At 42.8% G+C, this 23,135-nt stretch overlaps 2 protein-coding genes, 1 non-coding gene and 1 pseudogene across 3 annotated transcripts in view; 3 read left to right on the top strand and 1 right to left on the bottom strand.

Annotated features, from left to right (window-relative positions):
* Positions 1-22,752, top strand: part of LOC108649419 (uncharacterized) — a 45,327-nt gene extending 22,575 nt beyond the window's left edge. The window contains exons 2-5 of the mRNA XM_089257993.1: positions 2,778-4,142; positions 4,205-5,418; positions 18,653-18,847; positions 22,163-22,752. Of these exons, the coding sequence (XP_089114119.1) occupies positions 2,796-4,142; positions 4,205-5,418; positions 18,653-18,847; positions 22,163-22,505 (3,099 nt within the window). The 5' untranslated portion in view covers positions 2,778-2,795 and the 3' untranslated portion in view covers positions 22,506-22,752. The remainder of the gene's footprint in view (positions 1-2,777; positions 4,143-4,204; positions 5,419-18,652; positions 18,848-22,162) is intronic.
* Positions 8,423-8,798, top strand: LOC149091909 (PI-actitoxin-Avd5a-like). The gene has a single exon (XM_089258264.1). It carries the CDS (start codon positions 8,504-8,506, stop codon positions 8,765-8,767), a length of 264 nt encoding a protein of 87 aa, XP_089114390.1. The 5' UTR covers positions 8,423-8,503; the 3' UTR covers positions 8,768-8,798.
* LOC149091908 (leech-derived tryptase inhibitor C pseudogene) lies at positions 9,522-9,906 on the top strand (annotated as a pseudogene).
* On the bottom strand, positions 22,619-22,689 carry TRNAG-GCC (transfer RNA glycine (anticodon GCC)). Its single transcript has one exon. It is a non-coding gene; the product is annotated as a tRNA-Gly (tRNA).
* Positions 22,753-23,135: the final 383 nt, after the last annotated feature.

The raw sequence follows: 23,135 nt of genomic DNA, 5'->3' as shown, positions 1-23,135 counted from the left end.
GATCCAAAATAGTAGCCGATGTAATTATATTACTAAATTTCTATCATGTTTTTAATCGATAACCAAATGACAAGATGAGTTATCGATTTATTGAGAAAAACTCGGTATCCGCGCTGACATTTGAGAAAAATTTTGATTTCACTAGCCCTTATATTTTCTTTAAAAATAAAAAATATTAATTGTAAATATTTCAATAAAAAAAAAAAACAATAAATCAAATAATATAAACATTAAAATGAAAACATTCTTTTGTCATTTATAAGTAAAAGTCTGTTGAATAATGTCAAATGTTCCCGAATAAAGTGTGCAAATAATCGGAGCATACTTTCCAGCGTATTTTTAAATAATATCTGTATGCACATACATATATTTATATACATATATTAATATTTGCTCTAAGACTCGCCCACAATTAGATAGTCATAAGATCTTTACATTTTTATAGCAAATCCTTTTCACTAATAATCAGCTTCGCCAGGTGTGTTACTAATTCCATAGCACTTGTCTTCGCCTTACCTTTGAGTTCCTGGGTTCCTGGCAAATGAATTGCAGGATATGTGCAATTAGATGGCAATTAGTTGCTTAAACGCTTACAACGCACACTGAATGCGATGTAAATATTTGTATGTGTAATAAGCAATTATCATGAATTACAAGACACGCACACACACGCACACTCACACACCTTTAGCACACACAAGTGCTGTTGGCATGCTGTTGAAAATAAGACAGCCTACTAATTAGGCATATAAAAATTGGTAAGAGTCACAATAGTTAGCTGGCTTAAGAGATGGCAAGAGAGTGAGAGAGAGAGAGAGAGAGAGACACCGATTGTCTAAATAACTGTGCATGTGTTTCAGGCACGTTAATTGTTAAACAAACGCGCGTTTATCACTCAACAACAACAACAACAACAGCAACAGCAACGGCAACAATGGAGCACATCCCGTTACGCATAGAACCGTCTGCTCCCAATATTGTCCTTGTCGTTGGCTCGTTAGACGGATGAAAGCCTCGCTGGCTGCGCTCTCACATGCCCAATGCGCGTATTCCATATCCCAGCACATTCGCATTCACATTCAGTTTCACATTCATATCGTCAACGGCAGCGCCAAATGCTTTGACATCCGCCCACGCACATGCAACGAGACAGAGCGAGAGGGAGAGAGAGAGAGTGAGTGAGTGAGTGGGTGGGTGAGAGGGCGTAAAATTGTTATGTTTTTCGTATTTAACCTCAGACATGGGCCTCGTTTGTATAAATTCCAACAGCAGCCACTGCCAACTGCTGCCGCTGATTGTTGCTGTTGTTGTTGTTATTGTTGTTGTTGTCCCTGCTGCTGCAATTGTACTGTGAAATTATTAACAACGACAACAATAGCGCCAACGTCGACGTCGACAGCGACGCATCGTTCATCGCGCTCACATATGGCGGAAATGACACTTTTACAGTTAGCATCGCGAGGCGTAACGCTCAGAGAGAGAGAGAGAGAGCTAGCATATGGAGGTGAGAGGGAGATGGGCATAGAGCGCGACACGTACGCTACACAGACGCAATAAACTTCATTTCTGACAGGCCGCAATGCCAACAGGCGGACACGGACATAAACAGGAACACAAAACAGAAACGGCAACGGAACGGAATGAGACGAGAGTGGGAACAGGAGCGGGAACGGTACGGGCTGGGGGGACAGGAACAGGCACTACGTAGCTGTTATACGCACAGGCGCGCCGGCATGTCAACGCTATGGTGATGCTGATGCAACTGGGAGTGGGCAACAGGATTGGCTGGCTACCCCAACCGGTGCGACACAGCCAGCTAATGAATAAACTGGGCCTGAAATATGACCCTGGCCGACTGGCGTTGCCTGCACTCCTGGCCAGCCTATGGACGGCCTCTGTTTATTTACCGATTGGCCAATGAAGCGCTGGCCAAAGCGCTTAGTTGCTTGTGGCATAAAGTCTGCTTGGACGAGATCTCAATAAATCACCGAGTCCATTTGGTGCACTCTATCAAAATCGAGCTCAAGCAGAGACAGATAGACGAAACCCGTTTGTTGTTTTAGCCCAATAGTAAACATCAATGGGGAAAGTGGTATGGCTAAGAAATAGGAGTTCGATTGAGGGGCCATAGCATTGAAAATATGGAAGATAAAGTCAAAATCAATAGGGATAACCCTATAAAGTTACAGAAATTGGCATGGCTACGAGTTACCAATTCGACAATAATCATGGTCCAAGCTCTCCAAATTCAAGGACTACAATAATATATTTATATAGAAATAGAGATATAGAAATTTGTCTTGTTAAGAGTTAAAAATTCGATAATAATAACTAATTACATCATTATCGTTATCGTAATTCAAGGTTTACTAATCGAACATTGCCTAATGCTGGATCTCTCCTTTTTTGATATCTTAGACTGCTAAAAAACATCAATAGAGGTATACAAATTTGTATTCGAAATTCAAGGTTTACCAATTGAACATTGTAAATATTTTATGTCTTTCTTTTGAACAGTGTTACGCCTTAGCCTTAGCATAATACCAATTCAAGTACTTGAATACCATTTTCCATTTGAAGACTCTCAGTTTGAAATAATACTTGTTCCACTAACTTCGATTAGCCCTTGCTTATTCTGCTTTAGAATAATGCCATATAAGATATGATTAATTCAGATATTCCTTTCGATAACTCTTTAATCGTAAAGCTTAAGCAGTTTATCGAACCACATACAAGTTCCATGCCTTTCGATAACTCTTTGATCGTTTACTTTCCAGCACCGATAACCCGTAATTATGAACTCGCAATCGGATGATGTGGAGGATGTGCACCTGTGCATTAAGTGCCATGCGACGATTGTGGGTCTGCGCAAATACATTTATCACCGCAAGCAGAACTGTCTGCGCATTGGCGGGGGCAGTCGAAAGGAGAAGCCACTGGAGGCCACGGCAACGACATCTGCGACTACTGAGCATGTGACGCGCACAGTTATAGCGCGGCCTAGCTTGGAGCATAGCTATGATGGGTTCAATTTCGCCGAGGCGGAAGCACCGAGCAGCTACTTGCGCAAGACGACGGCCAGTCATGGGGGCAAGACGTCGAAAGGCCTAGCTGAGGCGTACGAGCCGACGTACGAGCTGGGCGCCGATGTGTTCTTTTCCTCGCTGCAGCTGCAGAGCGTCTCCACGGGCGGCAAGACGGGCGCACGACCCGAACGGGTCGCTAAGGAGGAGCAGAGCTGGCATTCAGCGGGCAGGTGCTCCGATCCTTTGTTGAAGGCGGTGCGAGAGCATGAGGAGCCGGTGTTCAAGTCGCTTAACTTTGCGCATTCGCCGGAGGCAAGCGAGGAGGAGGACGATGAGGAGGAGCCCGATGAGTCTGATGGCGATGATGATGAGGCTGACAATGACCAGGACCCAGACTATGATCCCGAGCTCCATCCAGATGAAGATTACGATGGGCGGCGCCACTCGCCGCCCACTGTGCCTGCCACGCACACTGGCGGCAAGTGGAGGCCGGAGCAGCGACCCCAGCTGCATCACACGCACCTGGAACGCATCTCGCCCAGCTGGGATGAGCCGGCCGAGGACGCGCACGATCATCCGCCCGCCGAGCACACACACGGCAAATGGGTGCCCGGCAGCAAGCAGCTGGAGTACCGGGAAAACATTGATCTGACCAAGCTGAAGCAGCCGAGCGCCAGCTATTGGTGCAACATCTGCTGTCGCCGGCTCAAGACGCGACTCATCTACGATCAGCATCTGCGCAGCAACTACCATAAGCGGCGCGCGGACACCGAGTGCCAGCTGGAGCAGGCCAATCTCCAGTCCGCCCATCTGAAGGTCAACAAGAACTTTGCCCATCCGCCCGCGCCATCGGCGAAGGAGCAAGTGCATCAGCGGCGTCGTCGTCGCGCCCGCCTGCTGCGCTGCGAGCTCTGCCGGCACAGCATGGCGCGCCACCTGATGGGCAAGCATCTGATCTCGCACTACCACTACCGGCGCATGCAGCTCAAATCGCAGGTGGGCGGCCAGAGCGCCTCGCTGCATGCCATCCTGGAGCACATGGGCAGCATTGTGCGGCAGGCGCCGTTCCAGTGCCTGCCCTGTCGCTTCTATGCCAATACGGAGCAGGCCTTTCAGGTGAGATTCGTGACCGACTCGGCCAGGTGCAACACGCCCGACTAAACCAATTTCCCTTGCAGGTCCACTGGCGTTCCTCCGAGCACATCGAGCTGACCGGGCGACTGGGCGGCACCTTCTGGTGCAGCTACTGCCAGTTCGAGTGCGCCAGCAACGAGGAGATGTGGCAGCATCTGCTGGGCAATGGGCACATGGAGGTGCTGCATGCGATCAATCGATCGGTGCCCGTTTGCATTGGCCAGCGCCGGCACCTCAACTGCTCCGTGTGCCAGGCCAAATTCCTCTACAACGCCCAGCTGCGACGCCATTTCGCCTCGGAGCATATGGGCGTGCCACCCACAGGCAGCGCCTCGGATGACTATCAGTGCCGCTTCCGCTGTGACCATTGCGGAGCGCCGCAAAAGTCGCGCGTGGCTTTGCAGCGCCACGAGAAGCACAAGCATCGCCTGAGCAAATATTATTGCGCCGTGTGCGAGCTGGAGTTCGAGACGCCGCTGGCTGCGCGTCGGCATCGCAGTCTCCTGAGCCATAAGCAAAATGCGATGCTTCGCCAGGACGGCGGCCCGTGCAGCAGCTCGGCGCAGCCGGAGGGGGAGACCGAAATAGAGCACATGCTGCGCGAGGTGCTGGACGATCCGCTGTCCGAGCCCGAGCAGCCGACAACGAGCTCAGGCACCGGCAGGAGGCGGGTCTCGATCAGCCAGTGCGCCAATTGCCAGCAGAGCTTTGAGTCCGCCCAGGCGCTGATTCAACATCGCAGCGAAGCCCATCCCATGGAGAACCACTGCTGCCTCAGCTGCGGCAGCAGCTTCCAGACGGCCCAGGCCCTGGGACGGCACACGCGCACCTGCCAGCCCATTACCTCGATCTCCTCCACGATGGACGCAGTCGCCAACTACTGGCCCTGCGATCAGTGCGGCTTCAGCGCCCAATACGAATCGGATCTGCTGTACCATCGCTTCTTTCACATACGCGGCCCCACGATTGGCAAGGACGAGCTGCTGCAGTGTCCGCGCTGCCCCAAGCGCTTCCGCAAGCACTCGCTGCGCGCCCACCTGCGCAACCACACGAACGAGCGCATCTTCGAGTGCGAGCAGTGCAAGGCCAAGTTCGCCAGGCGACACAATCTCAAGAGTCACATGGACAACATTCATGGCCAACGGGAAAATCCAGAAAAGGCCCCTAGGACGACAACAACAACAACGACGACGACGACGGCGATGCGAACCAAGCCAAAATTTGAATGTGGCACGTGTGGCAAAATGTTGGCTAAAAAGTAAGTTTGTTTTATATACTTCAAGAATGCTTCTAATTTAATATATATTGATACATGCCTAATATAAATATAAATTATATATTAATTTTTACACATACTCGAAATTAACTAGAATCTGAAACCTTTTTTAATAGAAACTCTATACTCTATGTATATATTTTCATATATTTATAGATTAGAGATAATATGAAATTAAAGATAACTAATTGGAATAAAGCTATCGAGGCCATCGGCATTTCATTCCATTTCGTTTATATAGCCAGGAAAGAAAATCCTTTCGCTGGTTCCTTACAACCCAACATATGCTGAATAATTAAATATTTATATCCCTCATCCAGTAATATATAATATATAATATCACGTAATATCTCTAATACTATCGAATTTCCATTCGATTATATGCTGTAGCATAGGATCATGGTATACATATATTTCTATTTCGAAATGTTTTTCAATTGCACTCTGAGTCCATCAAGCTCTATCAGCTCCCTTACCTAAATCAGCTCAGCTCATCTCATCTGCGCCCTCGGGCGAATTGATGTACTATGTGACGTGATGCTCATGAGTGCATGCCACAAGCAACAAGAGTAGGAAACTTGAATGCGGCTGCCAGTAGCAGGAATCCAGACATCCAGGCAGGCAAATGCTTGCCAATGACCAACAGCAGCTGCGATTGGGAAATGAAGGCAGCTTCGCATCGAGACGAGACGAGACCAGACGAGTTGAGGCAAGGCGGGACGAGAGGCAGCCCACAACACGTACCACTTAGTGTGTGTTGTTCTGGCTCCGACCGCAAGCCGAACAATGTCCGACTCAATATCGCAGATTCATAAAAATGAATGAATGTAGGAATGGCAATCCCTTAAATCGTCGGATTGCTGCTGCTGCCATTGGAAATGGGAAATCAAGTTGGCTGAAATTGACTCTCAAGTGATGAACCGTATAGCTGAACTGGACTCCAACGATTGGGGTAGATTGGGACTGAAAGAGGGACTGGGATTGGCAATGGAAATAGGAATGAGAGTGGAACTGGGACTGGAACTGCCAGTGGGTCTGGGGAGTAACCATTAAAATGAATCGCACTGCACTTTGTGCCATCAACAGAATCAACTCCCGGACAGCGAGTGATGCAGCATAGGAATGACTTAAAATACAAAATAAAATAAACTAAAAACGCAGACATAAAAGAAACAAAAAGGGAAAAGCTACGTAGGTGAAGATGCGATACGCTTACGAGAAAATTCCGATTTGAAAAATGCGAAAATTCTGATTTCTATACCAAGAACTATATATGATATAATATGTATTATAATAATTATATATATAATATATATAAACCTATATATATGTTTATATATCTATATATATACATATACATCTAATTAAAGACATGCCTCTTACAATATTGAAATTAGTTTCCCTATAAAGGAATGTCCATATTCGACGTCGACCCGTCTCTGTCAAAGATGAGTCAGTCGAATATGAACAACCCTGTATATAAATTCTTGTCAGTTGAGTCATTTTACTATAATTCATTAGGAAGATAAGTTTGCATTAAGACTAAAAATCTCCAAGTTTCCCCTGGTAGAGTTAATATTACAAACCTGTAATACCCGCTGTATAGAGTATAGAGAAAAAGAAATGAAGGAGCAACAGCGAATTGGAAATGCGCAAAACCGAGACGAAGCAGAGCCAAGCCGCGTCGCGTCGCATCGCGCAGCGCAAGCCAAGCCAAGCCAAAAGAATCCGATTCCATATCCAGCCAAACAGAACAGAACATTGCACGCCATTTCAATAAAAGTGAATTGCCCAACGACGACGACGACGACGACGACGACGATGGCAATGGCGACGACACAAACTTTAGACTGATGCTGATGCTGATGCTGGCAAAGTATCCGCACAGGACCTAGCTAACCAGCAGAGCAGCCAGAGCTGCTCGGGCCGTAAAAGTTGAGTTAGTTCAAGTCTGGAATTCCGGAAGTGAGCAGCGCTGCGCTGCGCTGTTGACATGACTGACGACGTCGCGTCCTTTGCTTGACTGGGGCGTGCTGAAACTTTGCTAGCACACACACACACTCGCACACTCACACTCTCTCGGTCTCTGTGGCTGTCTGTGAGTTGATCTGCGAGTCGACTCCTTGCCGGCCACTCGGTCTCGTTAGTCGTAAAAGCAAAGTATCTACATCAAGCGCGCCCGACAATAACTTCAAATGAGCATTTTAATAAATTTTTCAAATAATCACTTGAAAAGTGGAAAACTCTCAGCCAGCTTCGTCTCGGCCGGTCTCAGTGCCCTCGGTCTCCGCTCGCTTGCATTACGCATTCAGTGAGCCCGGCTCGCCTCAGTCTCTGATCCGTTTGCCTCTTCCGGCGACTCGCTGCAATTCAACTTAATGTTTGCTCAAGGAATTAGTTGCAAGCAACTTGGCAGCGAGCATCAAGCACGGTGCCTGGCCATGGCTACACAGACTGCACAAGTTATGATTAGTTATGGCCGAGACCTAATTGGATGGCCAGATTTGGATCTGCCGACAGTAGTCCCCTGAGTCAAACAGAAATGAATGCACTTAGCTAGTGAATAGGCTAGACGGATTATTACTATACAGGAAATTGACATTGTGAGATTTAGTAATAACAAAAAGTTTGCTTGCCATACGATAATTATTTTAAGCATTTCATATCATACTTATGTTTTCCATAAATTCTGACATTCTTAATTAGTTTACGTAAAATCGGAATCACAGCGATTGGGACATAAATCAGTACTCTACAATCGGTAACACTTGCATTACTTATGTTTCGTAATTTTTTCCAAAATATGGACTTGAATGAATTTATAGGACTTGCTCTGCGAATGAATTTGGTTCGCTTCATGCAGTACCTGTTAAAAACAATAACAAGCCCATATGGAACAAATTGACTATAAAGAGCTTTAAATTCAAGATTTGCAGGACCATAATTTTTGGATCAATTATTAGCGGATTAATCGTTCTCAGAGCTTATGAAAGGCTTATAAAAACACGCCAAAATTTGAAGAACAATTCAAAGTTGTTTCAGCACTTCCCAAAAGTTGATCATCATCATGCAGTTCTTCGCTATTATCGCCCTCAGTCTGCTGATCCTGAATCCTGTCACTGCTCTCCCGCCATGTGTCTGTAATTTAAACCTTGATCCTGTCTGCGGCAGCGATGGCGTATTATATGGCAATGAGTGCGACTTCGATTGTGCTGCTATGAAGGCGGCAGCGAACGGTGTCAAAATAGTCAAAGTACACTATGGTAGATGTTTGACCCGAATCGGGTTATACAAACTTAAATGTGAATTGAAATCTAATAGTTTATTTTAGATATGAAGCCAAATAAACATTAGTTCAAACACCGCGAAATAACACCAAATCTAGTTGATTCATTTCTAAGATGAGAAACTATTTATTCAGTTTATGCGTACGGGTGTTTCTTATTTTACTTTTTGTTGTTGTAGTAATTATACTCATTCACGAAAGTGAATTAGTATATTGGCTTTGTGCGAGGTCCGTCTTGTCCGTATAAACCAAATTTTTTTTTTAAAGCTAGAGACTTGCAATTTGAAACACATACCCGGTATATCTCAGATTTATAAGGTGTTAAACTTGAGAGCGTGGCAATCCGCAAAAGTTTTTATCTCTTAATAATAGCTAGAAACTTTAAATTTAGAAAATTAAGTTACTAGTCACCTCCTCTATCGAGTTCCCAAAATAAAACTGTTATGCCTCTTTAGCTCGTTCTAAAAATGAGCTCTTTATGCCCAGTAGGGACGTGGCAAATCGGGAAAAACTGCATTTTCTTCAGTATTAGAGCTAAACTTAGCTGCTAAATTGTTGATGGGATGTGAATGAGTATCCCTCAATCGGTAACGCCCGACTGAAACGTTCTTGTTTTTGTGTTTTCTTCGCCTTCGATTGATTGGCTTTGCTCTAATAATTGAATTGCTTAACACCAAGACTAACGAATTTGGTTCGCTTCATGCAATACCTGCTAAAGAATTGCTACATCCCATATTGATAAAATTAACCACAGTTCCGGATTAATCGTTAACAGGTTACTCGTTCTGAGAGCTTATAAAAACACGCCAACAATTGATGAACAATTCAAAGTTGTTTCAGCACTTCTCAAAAGTTGATCATCATCATGCAGCTCTTCGCTATTATCGCCCTCAGTTTGCTGATCCTGAATCCTGTCACTGCTCTCCCGCGCTGTTGGTGTCCTGAAATATATGCTCCTGTCTGCGGCAGCGATGGCGTAACATATGGCAATGAGTGCGGATTGAATTGCGTTGCTAAGAAGGCGGCAGCGAACGGTGTCAAAATAGTCAAATTACACGATGGACCATGTTAGATGTTGGACCCAAATCGGGTGATACAAACTTAAATGTGAATTGAAGTCTAATAGTTTATTTTAGATATGAAGCCAAATAAACATTAGTTCAAATACCGCGAGATAACACCAATTCTAGTTGATTCTTTTCTAAAATTTCTTTGATAAAATGAGAAACTTTTTTTCAGTTTCGCAATGTCATATATAACATGAAATTACTTCCCTTATGTACAGGTGTTTCTTATACCCTGAATCCATTGAAAATAGGAAATCAAGGTATTATGTTTTTGTGAAAAAGTATGTAACAGGCAGAAGGAATCATCGCAGACCCCATAAAGTATATATATTCTTGATCAGCACGACGAGCTGAGTCGATATAGCCCTGTCCGTCTGTCTGCCCGTCCGTGTGTCCGAATGAACGCCGAGATCTCAGAAGGTATAAGAGCTACAGAGCTGAAATTTTGTGTACATACTCCTGTATACCATACGCAGTACAAGTTTGCTTTATTTTTTCGATAACTTTTTTAAATTTAAATTCTCATACTATTGCCCACTGCTGCGCAGCCCAAGCGCAGTCGCTGCTTACTGCGCAGTTAGCAGAGCGCGGGCGCGTGAGGGTGGATGCATGTGTATGTATGTGTGTGTGCATAAAAGAAGTGCAGAATGATAAGAATATCAGCTTGGAGGGTTCAGGGTATCTCCTAGTCGAGCAGTCTCGACTAGAGTCTTCTTACTTGTTTGTATGTGGCTTTGCTCTGATAACTGAATACTAGACACCAAAGCACAAAACGAATTTGAGATTTCACATTTTCACATCAATCGCTCGCTTATGGATTGTCCATAAACGGATAATTCGATTTTGTCTATAATCGGATGATTAAACATTTCATTTAAAATGTAAGATTTATATTTTGCAAAAACTTCAGATGAATTATCACAGTTCACTTTAAATGTTAAGATAACTATTAATTAATTGTCATTTCTTCATTCTTCTCAAGTATTAATAGAACTGAAAGTGCAGACAGCCTTTGTAAATATAGTTATCTATATATGTATACAAATAGTGAGACCGTTTCACCCTAAGCCCATGTCTATCCCAAGTTAGCCAAGTAGCAATCGAGGCAGTTGCCTTTGGCATATCAAAAAATGCTAAGCATAACAACAAAAGTATAGCGAATAAGTTATGGGCTGGCCTGACAGAAAGAGAGAGAGAGAGAGAGAGAGAGAGAGAGAGAGAGAGAGAAAGAGAGAGAGAGAGCTATATTCTCTTTATAGATGCTGCTCGTATTTCTGCACGGCAGGACAATTGCATTCTATCGTGGCATATCCGCAGGCTTGATTTGCGAGTGCATTGCATACTTTGTGGCGGGTGTCCGGTCCAGTTGCAGTCCTGCCACATGTGTGTGGGTCCTTTGGGGCAATGTAGCCGGAATGTCCGGCACTTAATGAGTTATTTTTGGTTACTTATTTTGCACTTGCAGCAATCGCTTTTCGCTTGGTATTTTTAATTAATGCAAAATGCGCGCTAAAATTGAAAACAATTCTCATTTGCGGCGCATCTCGTGCTGCATTTCTTTGCCACCACAGCCCCACACAGCCCCGACCCACAAACTATTTCGGCAACATTGAGAGGGCGCAGTAGGAGGGGCCACAGCAAATTGGATGACATTTTCCATATGAGCAGCGCATACATATTACGGATGCACTGCGCCAGCTCCTGGGGCATCTTTCAGTTTATTGTTTGCAGCATTTTTAATTAGCGCAATGGACAACAAATTGCTTAGAAATACTCTGCACTTTTGTTTTTTTATTTTTTTGTTAGTGGGAAGTCTCTATTTAGAGCAAAAATATGTACAGTCGAGTCCCGATAATTCGAAATTGCAAGGAGATAATATTTTCCAACTCGAACGATTTTTTTTTCAAGGATTTAGAATTTGTTACAAATATTTTGGCATAATAAAAAAAAAATTATTAAAATTCACTAAAAAGAAACGAAGCTCAATATTATAGATGAATTATTTAAGTTTTCTATTCATCTGATATAAATATAAAATAATAAATATATATTTTAGCTTTTTTACATTTGTTTATTTCCCAAATAACCAAATTTTCAGAGTTTCGTGTTTTAATGATTCATAGAGTTTTATTTTAAATCCATTCCGATTGAACATTTTTTTTTTATATTCATGCACTCAATAATTCAACAAGAAACAACATCTGCATGCCACAAAGCACGACTCTTGGCTAATATATACCGTTTGCATGTTGGCCAATGTGAGCTCATCCATTCGCATGAATATTGAAAGTGTTAATTTCCGGTGCTCCGGTGGGAATTAATGCGTCGCTTGGCTTTTGTAAAAAAGATTCTTCTTAATAATGCGCGACATTAACAAAGTTTCAATCTTTAATCTAAATTCCTCTTGGCGGCAACAATGCCAGGAAAAGGAAAACAGCACCAGAGATATGGGTGTATAACAAATAGTGGGCGCTTGGGCGGTTGGGCGTGGCCTCAGCAGCAGCACCTGTGCGGATGGCGGTGTTGAGCAACATTGTCATGCATTTCTAATGATGCCGTCGCGTGGGCGGCCAGCAACAACAGCATCGACGAGGACGACGACGACGACGGCGACGGCGACGGCGTTGATATGTGAAATGTCAGTTTGTATGGAGTTTGAATAGCAACGACGTTGACAACGACAAACAGAGGCTGAAGAAGGCGTGGCAAGAAGATGGTGGTGCTGCTGCTGTTGGCTCGAGGCTTGTCCAAGGCGAGACTTGACAAAAGGATGCCATTTCACCTGCAGGAGTTTGCCGTAAATAGTTGTTGCTGCTGCCATTCACTGGGATAATGGCGCCGCCAGCAACAGCAGCAGCAGCAGCACCAACATAATGCTGAAAGAAAAGCAAAGCGAATTAGATGCAACAGCAACAGCAAAAGCAGCAAAATTATCTTTCGCTTCGTTCGTTCTTGCCTTGTATTTTGCAGTTATAACATTAACTTTTATTTCCTCAGCTGCACTTTACCATGATGCCAGCTTGCTCACTACCTCTCTCTATCTCTCTCTCTCTCACTCTTTCTTTGGCTCCGCTAAGAACACCTTACTGTTATTTCCTCAACTCAAGCGGAACCTTAGCTTTAACTCTTCACCTCTCTGATATTTTTGTTCTATACAGCAGCCAACGGACATAAGCTGAAATCGAATCGAGTTGTGCCCTCAACCAATTCCCAGATATCAGCTTGAACATTAAAGACCATCTAAAAACATAAACATATTCATATATGTAAATATAGTCAAGCAGTTATTAACATCATTGTGATATAGATCCAACTATTAGGTCATCATTATAGGCATTTATATATGTGTATATAGTCAAGTAATCATTAAAAATATATAACTGAGAAACCATTCAAAGACCTGACTGCAAAGTTATGATCTCACCGTTAAGATCTCCTTATAATGAATCCTGATCACTATGAGATCTGAACATTGAGATTCAAATCAGTTCTTTGATCGATATTCTTTTATATATTACAGGTTCTATATATGTTTGTGTGTATACCAATGGATTCATCAAATCAAAACTCTAGGCATCATAATATAGCTGTTAAAACTTTTGATCTTGGCATGGGCTAAACTTGGATTTTCTTGCACATATGTGACTCTGTTTGAAGCCTTTGAGCAGCTGAAGTTTGAAGCAATGGCAAAACACTTAAGAGCTAAACACGCCCATGCGAAAGCGAATGCGGATGCGAATGCGGATGCGGATGCGGGTGCTGATACGTATGCGGGTGGTAGTTGCGATGCAGTTGCGTAGCAACGTTGCGATTAGTTGACGAAACGTTTCACGCCTGGCGACGAAAACTTTGCCCTTTTGTTCTGCAGTCAGGTGGCTGTGTGGCTGGGTGGTTGGGTGGTTGGGTGGTTTGGCTGGCTTCAAAGTCGAAGCCGCATCGAGTCGAGCAGCAGCTGTTTGGCTTTGGCTGTTGGCGGTGTTGTGTCAACTTTTGCACACGCCATCCATTAGAGGCGGTAGGCGGGGCAGCTGAAGATGCCCTGATGCAGGAAGCTCAAGACGCTGAGCAAACATGTTGCGGGTGGTGGTGCAGGTGCAAATGTATCCTGCTGCTCATTGTCAGCTGCATGCGAAGGTGCCACTGGCTGCGCATCTCCCTCTCCCTCACTCTCTCTCTATCTCTCTCTCTCTCTGTGCTGCTGGCATGTCTTAGACAATCGCATGTGCCGCTGGTTGGGGATTCGCTTGCGATTTTGGCCGTGGCGCAGTCAATGCTGTTGTTGCGCTGGCATTGTTGTTCCCAAAACTCGCATAAATATTTATGACAGTCTCTCTGGCTGCTGTTCGTTGTCGTCGTGTCTTGCCTGTCCCGGATCCTGCTCAAGTTCTGTGCCGCGGGTGTTAGTCAGCGACTGCAGCGACTGCTTCCGGTGTCAGTCACAAGGATGTGCTCAACTTTGTCACTCCTCCCCCTCATCCCCTCATCCCCGCTCCTTCTCCTCCTCCTACACACTGCCAGTTCGCCTCAATAGCTTTAACTTCATATCCATCCCACCCAGAACCCCCGCCCCTCCCTCCTTAAGCGCCCCATTTCTTGTCCAACTTTCATGTAATTGGTACGTAAGTCTTGTGCCGCCTTTTCAGTTGCAAGTTGTTGTTCGCTTGTGCGACATTAGCTGGATTTTGATGGCTCGTCCTGTGCTGCATGTGAAATTAGTTGCTTGGCATTGGGCGTGGGCCATGTGTAATTAGGGAAGTGCCCAACACCTTAACTCCATTTGCTTATCTGGCTGCCAGCCAGAAAACTTGATGTCACTGCACAAGTATCGTAGCCGGAAATTACCGTTAAATGTCACCCTTGCACTTGTGACCCCCGCTACCCTCTACCCTAACCTCAGCACATCTATTCTTGAGGGGGGCGAACATTGCCTCAGCTCTGCACTTTTGCATTCATATTAATGCCGTCGCATTCATTCAAGTTTTTAATGCTCTTACCGCTGAACGCAATCCATTTTAATCTTGATTAGTTTTAAGCGGTATTACGCTATGCCAACTGATTATTTAAACAAGAAACCTAAACTGTGAGAAATGAACTATTGATATCATTGCCTAAGGGATCACTATAATTCTTTTATCTTAAGAAATGTATTTTTTAGTATTTTTAGTAATATTTTCCAAAGTCATTCGCCAGAGTTCAACATTAATTTATTTCTGACTAGCTGGCCCGGCAAACTTTGCATTGCCCTATCCATTATTTCTAGGTAAAAAATTGTTGAAAGCTATGTTGTTCAGGTTGGGATACACTCTGATTAATTTATTAATCGGATTTTCATTCAAGCGCCTTGTGGTAAACGACATTCTTTGTTTTTGGTTAGGTGCAAGAACAAATAATGCGGATGGTTTGCCAACACATGAGCATGCCACGTACAATTGACCATGAGAAAAACACGCATTTTCTAGATTGAGGCCACAAATAGTCAAAGATTGGCCCTGTGATTTGTTGATCGTCATGGCGAAGGCAAGACGAATCGGGAATTGAATTCGATTAAACTCAAAGGGCATATCTGTTGGGATCATCGGAATCCTGGGAATAAGAACTTCCTCATCTTTAAATTTTCCTTTGAGTATCGACGCGTGAATCACATTGCTCATCAGTTTTCTTATCACCAAACGCGTTCCATTGCACAGTTTTGGTTGGTTTAAATTTCTAAGCATGATAACTACCGAGCCAACCTTCAGATGTAAATTGTGCGGTGGTAAGCCAGGCACATCCAAGGAGTTCAAAAATTCAGTTGGATAATTAGTGGCTTCATCTTCGTTTGTTACACAGTCGATAGATTTGAATGAATACAGAGTACCAACGATTTTATTTTGAATTATAAGATTAAGGTCATGCACATCTTTATTTTTAGCCGCCAAAATTGCTCGCTCACTTAACCATTTAGTATTTTTGTGGAGAGCAATGATATTCGGAAATACTTTGTTGATAAGCTCATCTTTTAATGAGACGAAATTGCAAAAATTTTGAGGAAATGAAATCAAGCCACTCGATTCGTCAACAGGAATACGGCCATTATCGATATTCAGCAATTGCTTCGAGAAATCATCAGCAGATAGATCGTTCAATGCAACTCTCATATTTACAGACAGTTGAAGTTTGGCTACAAATCGCCACAGCTTTGATGTTTTTGAGGCAAGCGTTAGATCTTGGAATTACTGGTAGTGTTTGTTGGAAATGGCCAAATAATATAATCATTGAACCACCATAACATCTCGAGTCATTGCGCAGATCTTTTAATGTTCGGTCTAGTGCTTCCAATGCGCGTTTGTGCGCCATTGTACATTCGTCCCATATGTTTTGAAATGTTCAGTAGCTTGAAGATTTAATGGCAATTTTAACGCTGAGTGAGGCATCCGTCTAACAATGTGGCCGCTATTCCAGAAGAAGCAATTGCTACCGCAATTTCGGATCTCGCACGTTCAGTTGCAAAAATCAATGACATGAGAAATGTCTTCCCAGTTCCACCGGGGGCATCCAAAAAAAAATAAGCCACCATTTCCATCATCAATTGCATTAATCAGTGTATCATAGATTTCCCTCTGCTTAGAATTCAACAGTGGTACATTCGTTTGAACTGATTGCATTAGTTCATGTGGATCATATTCACGTTCACGTTCTGCCATTTGGCGCTGGCATTCCTAACCCATCTAACAAGCTGCCGCATATGAGGTAACACATCTTCGATCAAAAGCAAGGCCTGGCTATGCATCTCCTGGTTCGCCTCAAGATCAGGATTTCTTAAGTTGATACGACTTCGATATAATATCTTTGTATTTGTTCCACAGGTCACGTGGTTTCTTTATTTTTATTTTTTATTTATTTTTTTTTTCAATCGTTGAAAATAAAATTAACGTAAATTACCTTAAATGTTGGATTATATCCGTCTCCAATAATTTCCGCCCCAAATGAAATCATTTGGAAACAGGCATTGTGATTCTAGTGTTTCCCCATAAAGCAGGGAACGCAATGGCTCTGGTGGCGGGACCATTAATGGCAATGTCACTTTACCACTAAGGCAGCACAAACCGGGCGTTTCACCAGCAAACTTCAATGCGCCACAATGCTGGCAAACAACGTCCATTGGACCAATGCAAACTAAACGATGCAAGCTGTAGTCAATGGTGCAATCATATCGAAGCGCTGCTCGATTCAAATCAATCCTTAAACCAGTTTCACGGACTGCCTCTCTTTGAGAAGCACGAATTAAGGCCCATCTTTGCTGGGAACTAACGCGGCGCCTTTCTCGGGCGATTTCTCGCGTTATTCCGTTGCCTAATTGCATTATTGGTCCGCCGGGAAATATTATATCTTCTAGGACGTGGCATTTTTATTAATAGTAATACTGAATATGGCATCGCACAAAACCACAAAACAATCGAGATATATAAATATGAATAATTTACACAAATTGATGTCTGAGACAAACAACTTTTTTTATATAAAATTAGCTTTTTTTTGAATAGTCGCCTGAGGTTCGCCTGAGGCTGTGCCGTAGACTGACTGACTACATTTGTTTATTTACTTCTATATTATTGTATAATATGAGAGCAGACCGAAATCTGTTACTGTTATCAAGCCTACTGAGTATCAATAGAAATTTGAATCTTTAGGGAAAAAACCGCGTTTTTCAAGTATTCGTGAAACTTTTTCAGTATTTTTAAGATCTACTATCCTACTCGTAGCGGAGACAAATCCAACAAATCAAAAACCATGAAAATTGGTCCAGCAGATCTCGAGTTATAAGTGCTGGAAAACTTTTCACAACTCTCTTTTATATATATAGATTTGCATCTATTTAGTATTATTTTCTATTTTCATCTATTTTTTAGTATTATTTATGAGATATTTGTGTAATTCATTAGTAAAGTTCAATATTAATTTCTTTCTGATTTACATTAGCTTGTTAGTATTTTTCAGTATTATTGTCGAGATATCTTTGTAATACTTAAGAGAGTTTAATTTCAATTTACTTCTGATTTACATCAACTATTTAGTTTTTTTTTTAGTATTATTTACGAGATAACTTTGTAATTCTTAGAGAGAGAGAGTTTAATTCAAAAGAGTTTAATTCAGTTTAATTTCAATTTACTTCTGATTTACATCTGCTATTTAATATTTTTTTAGTATTATTAAGTATTATTTGTAATTCATTAGGAGAGTTTTTTTAAATGAAGAACTAGATTAAATTGCCTTTATGGTAGCAGTAAGCTCGTTAACAAAATATAAAAATTTTTATAAAAAAAATAGGAGAGTTTAATAATTTATTCTCTAGATAGATTTCTGTTTTACTGTACTCTAAATATGCTGAATAATTTTTAAAGTCAACCGAGTCCCACACAACGACGACGACGACGACTTCTCTCAGCTGTTTCGATTAATTAGCATCCGTAATTGATGTGCACAAAAGTTTGTAGCAACGAGTTTGCGTTTGGTTTTTGTGGGGCGACGAGTTGTATGCTTGGTCCTTTTTGGAATGGACGTGGCCTGGATGCCGGTCCAGCTTCAGCTTCAGCTTGAGGCTTCAGGCTTGGGCCGCTGTCCCGTATCCGCATTCATTGAACGTGCGGACTGTCTGACGAGCGACGTGACTTTGCTGCGAATTACTTTTGCTTTGATTTAATGTAATTACAAAAAAAAATAAATAAATGAAAATAAAAGTTTCTAATAAAATGCAAAACATGAAAAATAAAAGCAAACAAAGTGACGTCTAGTGTCACAGGGATTTGCCCCAGCTTCAGTTGGCCAACATTTTCGAAACTTTTCTTTAATCAGAGTTTAATTTTCCATTTCATTCCATTTGCAGACAATCACTGCAACTGCACGAAATGACCCATGCCAAGGTGAAGCGTCAATTCCATTGCCCTCGCAAGGACTGTTCCTATTCGGGTCTCACGCACGAGGGCCTGAAAACCCACATGAAATCCCACTCCCAGGGCCAACACAAATGCCAGCACGAGAACTGCAGATATGTGGGCAAGAGTGAGCTGCACTTGAAGCGGTAAGTGAGATAGTTATTATATCTTTTGAGAAATGCCTTATTGTTGCCAATTATGATTAAGCAAATTCGATAATCAACTGATAAAGCAAATAAAGTCGAGTTCAATTTCCATTGGAAATCGTTATTCGATGGGGCGAGGTCGAGGCTAGCTGCGGATGTCATGTTGCGGCGCTATTACAAATCTACAAAATGCTAATCAGGATTTGGCAATGGAGTCGAACACAGACAATTGCCAAGTCGCACAAAATAAACGAGCGACTTTTTCTACACGAATTTAAATTTCTATAAACAAAACAAAAAGCAAACGAACAAGCAAATGGAAATGGTAATAAAAAGAAGCAACAAGAGCAAAAATGTCATCCATAATTGCAGACTTTGAACTGCAATTGCATAAATTGATGAAAGCAACAACAACAACAACAACAACAACAACAATAGCAATAGCAACAAAAGCCAACAAGAAGCTGTTGAGCTGGTCAACGAGCAGCTGCTCGAGGAGTCGCAGAAGGTGCAGAAGGCGGCCGAGAGTCAACCGAGTCGTACCACAAAATCGTGACTTATCGATCGCCTTTGATATGCGCATTGAATTCTTGTAATATTTCCAAGGCTCTCCAATGACCATTTGAGTATGAAGCGGCAGCAGCAGCCGCAGCTGTACCCACCTCCAACTCCAACTCCAGCTTCAACCTCAACCGCAACTCCCTCTTTCACTCCTCGGTGCATCGACAGCATCGATCTGCATTCAAGCAGTCAGCGGAGTCTGAGCCAATTGCTGGCATTGCCACTGCCACTGCCACCGTTGCTTGCCACTGTGCAGCTGTCCGCCCCAAACACACACACATACACACACAGTCGCTAACACATTCAACTCTTTTTTTCGTCTTAAGCTTGGAGCCTTTGCGAACGCATCGCTGCGATCGCTTTTTGATGGCGGCCACAACTTTGGCATCTTTTGTTCATATGGCACTGAATTTGAATATTTTATATTGAAAAGACTTCGGTGAATTGCCCATTGGCAAATTCTACACTATTTGCATTGCTTGGCTAACAACATTCTGATTCCCGTAGAAGTAGAAGTAGACGTAGTAGAAGTAGAAGTAGAAGTAGAAGTAGAAGTAGAAGAAGTAGAAGTAGACGTAGTAGAAGTAGAAGTAGAAGTAGAAGTAGAAGTAGAAGTAGAAGTAGAAGTAGAAGTAGAAGTAGAAGTAGAAGTAGAAGTAGAAGTAGAAGTAGAAGTAGAAGTAGAAGTAGAAGTAGAAGTAGAAGTAGAAGTAGAAGTAGAAGTAGAAGTAGAAGTAGAAGTAGAAGTAGAAGTAGAAGTAGAAGTAGAAGTAGAAGTAGAAGTAGACGTAGACGTAGAAGTAGAAGTAGAAGTAGAAGTAGAAGTAGAAGTAGAAGTAGTAGAAGTAGAAGTAGTAGAAGTAGAAGTAGAAGAAAAATAAGTAAAAGAAAGAAAGTAAACAAAGTACAAATATAATTATAGGCATAAGTATAAGTATTAATGAAATTTAGACAGATTAATCAGGAGGGTTACATTAGCTTAGCAACATTTAAGCTATTGACTTTGATTAGCTATGAAAATATTAATTAGGATTTACCATCACGTTTATCAAATATTCATAAGGATTTTTTAGTTAATAATGATTTTACAAAAAAAAAAAAAAAAAAAAAAAAATACCATTACCGTTACTATTAATTACAAAATTAATCAAATTATCAAGAACAAAATTTGATTTTTCTAATCTTGGGCAAACTTGGCGAGATTGAAACTCTTATTATAAAATCGTTCATTTGCTTAAGCAAATTTAGTCGAAAAGCGGAGAATTTGTTATTGGTAAAATTATAAATATTTGGGCAGAATTTCATATAAAAAATTGGGAGCATGTTATTCAGTTTAGTTTCAGTATAGTCTCGCATTCTAAAATCTGCATAAAACTTGACCAGCTTTGCGTTTTCAAGTTCAACTTTTATCGGATGGAACCAAAAGGAAGAGAGGGGGCAAGACAGACACTCAGCTGTGATGTGCTTAACTGTCAGTCGAGATCTTCAATTAGCTATCGAAGAAAAAGAGCGAAAAAAGAGGAAGGAGCGCGGTCTGCGCCGGAATTCAAAGGCTGGCCAAAACGCATCGCAGTTTCGGTCTCGTTTCGGACGTTCGACGCGTTGTCGGCATTGCCGGACGCAGCTCAAAGCGACGCCTGATCGTGGGCGGGGTCTGTGTGTGAAGGGGACAGGGGCGCAGTGGAAGTTAACTCCTACAACTTGCTGGCAAGCACGAAGCTGCAACTGCAACAGCGGCAAACATTACTTGCCGCTAATTAAGCCTACCGAATGCGCATGAGCGCAGTCGGATCGAGCCGTGCGCCGGCTGCCCGCCGGCTGCCCACTGGCCCCGCTGGTTCCGTTGGGTCCGTTGGCTGTGCCTGAGATTTCACACAGATTCCAATTCGGCAACCACGCAGAACATTGGCAATTAATTGTGAGTCCTCGGTTCGGACAGTAGCTGATAAGGGGAGTGGACAACAACACACCAGCAGCAGCAGCAGCCGCAGGAGAAGGAGCCGCGGCTACAAATGAGCGGCCGGCCTCGATTTGCTTTGCTTGTGGCCCCAGTCACGGGGGGCGGGGGTGTAGGCTTCATCTCGTAAGCTCGATTCCGGGCAGCGGGCATCGTAATTGAAGGCGCGTAACTGTGAGCACCCTTCAGCCGTGTTGCGCTACGCTGCAGTTGGGCATATGGGTTAGGCGATCAGTGAAGAGCCGGACTTAAAGCTCAAATTGTGGAGTGTGCATATGAAAGCAAAGATATCCTTAAACAGATGCTGCTTGAAGCACAAGTTTATATATACATAGCTAGCAAAAAACATTGCAAAGCGCACACAGCTTCCCCAATGACCGGACTCCTGTGAGCGATTATTTGTGAATGCGGTTTGCCGCTGTTTGCAAAACAGATCTCCATCTGTGCGGCTAGGTATTGGAGGTAGTTGCTGCTGCTACCGGCAACGACACCGTCACCGTTACCGGTACAGATCGGTGGCATCCCAAAAGTCGCTGGCAATGGCAGTGGCACAGCCAAAGCCGCGACTTTGCCAACTTACTCGTATTTCGTATTTTGATTTCGAGCGTGCGATTCGAATGCGAAATTAGCAATTAGTTGTTGGCTGCGTTGCTTGGGCGACAGCCGCCACTGGAATTTAACGTCTAATCAAGCCGAAGATTTTAAATATGGCCTCGCAGTATACAAACACTTAACAGCTTCCTCACCCGCCCAGCGAATGGCTAATTGTCTTTACTCTCTACTCTACTGCTTTGCAGGCACCTCAAATCGCATGCATTTGTTCCAGCGCTAGCTGACGACGGAATATGGCTCAAGTGTGATCAGTGCGAGTTCAGGGCAATGGTCAAGAGTCACCTGGATCGTCATATGCGCAAACATACCGGAGAGAAGCCCCACAAATGTCCCCACTGCAGCTTCCGGTGCAGCAGCTTCGACAATCTACGCAAACATATTACAAAGACGAACAAACATCCGGGCAAGTTCATATACGAGTGCTCTACCTGTACTACCTTCAAGAGCAACAGCTTTAAAGACTTTCAGCAACATTCGATCACACATCAAGCGGAAGATCCTCGAGAAATTAATGAAAGAAAAGATTGAAGAAAAAAAGAACAAAACACTCTCTTCGCAACACTCTAGTGCTTGCTTAGATTCCAAATATTTTCCATTATGAAATAAATTATTCTTAGCCGAAAACAAGCAAAAAGTCGTGTTGCATCGGCCGGGAATCGAACCCGGGCCGCCCGCGTGGCAGGCGAGCATTCTACCACTGAACCACCGATGCTTGTATGGAGGATGCTCCAAAAGTTCCAAGCTTAGACTGGAATTAAACTAAACTTTAAAATTTAAATAATTATCTTATTGATTGCTTTTAAGTTTAGGGCATCCCCAAATCTTCTTGATAAGAAAATTAATAAAAATATATATATATATATTTATACCTTTCTGCATGTCTATAAAATGTACAATCCTAACCTGTATATGTGAAAAAACTTAATCATTAATTAACTAATATTTTAGATATAGCAGAGCATTGATTACATTTTTGCAAAGAACTCGTGTTATGATTGTCTAAAAACACTCATTTTTATACGTTACCCACTTAAAATTTTAATCACATAAAAAGAGAATGCATAGAATATATAGACGAAGAACTAATGGTCAAACTAATAGCAAACTAAGCATACACAAATTTAACTAAATGTAAAAAATACCTATGTATCTAAAGGC

The sequence above is a fragment of the Drosophila navojoa genome, chromosome 3 (assembly GCF_054131105.1).
Source record: "Drosophila navojoa isolate 15081-1374.11 chromosome 3, UAZ_NAV_1.0, whole genome shotgun sequence".
Classification (NCBI taxonomy): domain Eukaryota; kingdom Metazoa; phylum Arthropoda; class Insecta; order Diptera; family Drosophilidae; genus Drosophila; species Drosophila navojoa.
This window is presented reverse-complemented; position numbering and strand designations above follow the sequence as displayed.

What these genes read in the sequence shown, in the direction of transcription:
- LOC149091909 (XM_089258264.1), top strand. Translation starts at nt 8,504, where the DNA reads ATGCAGTTCTTCGCTATTATCGCCCTCAGTCTGCTGATCCTGAATCCT.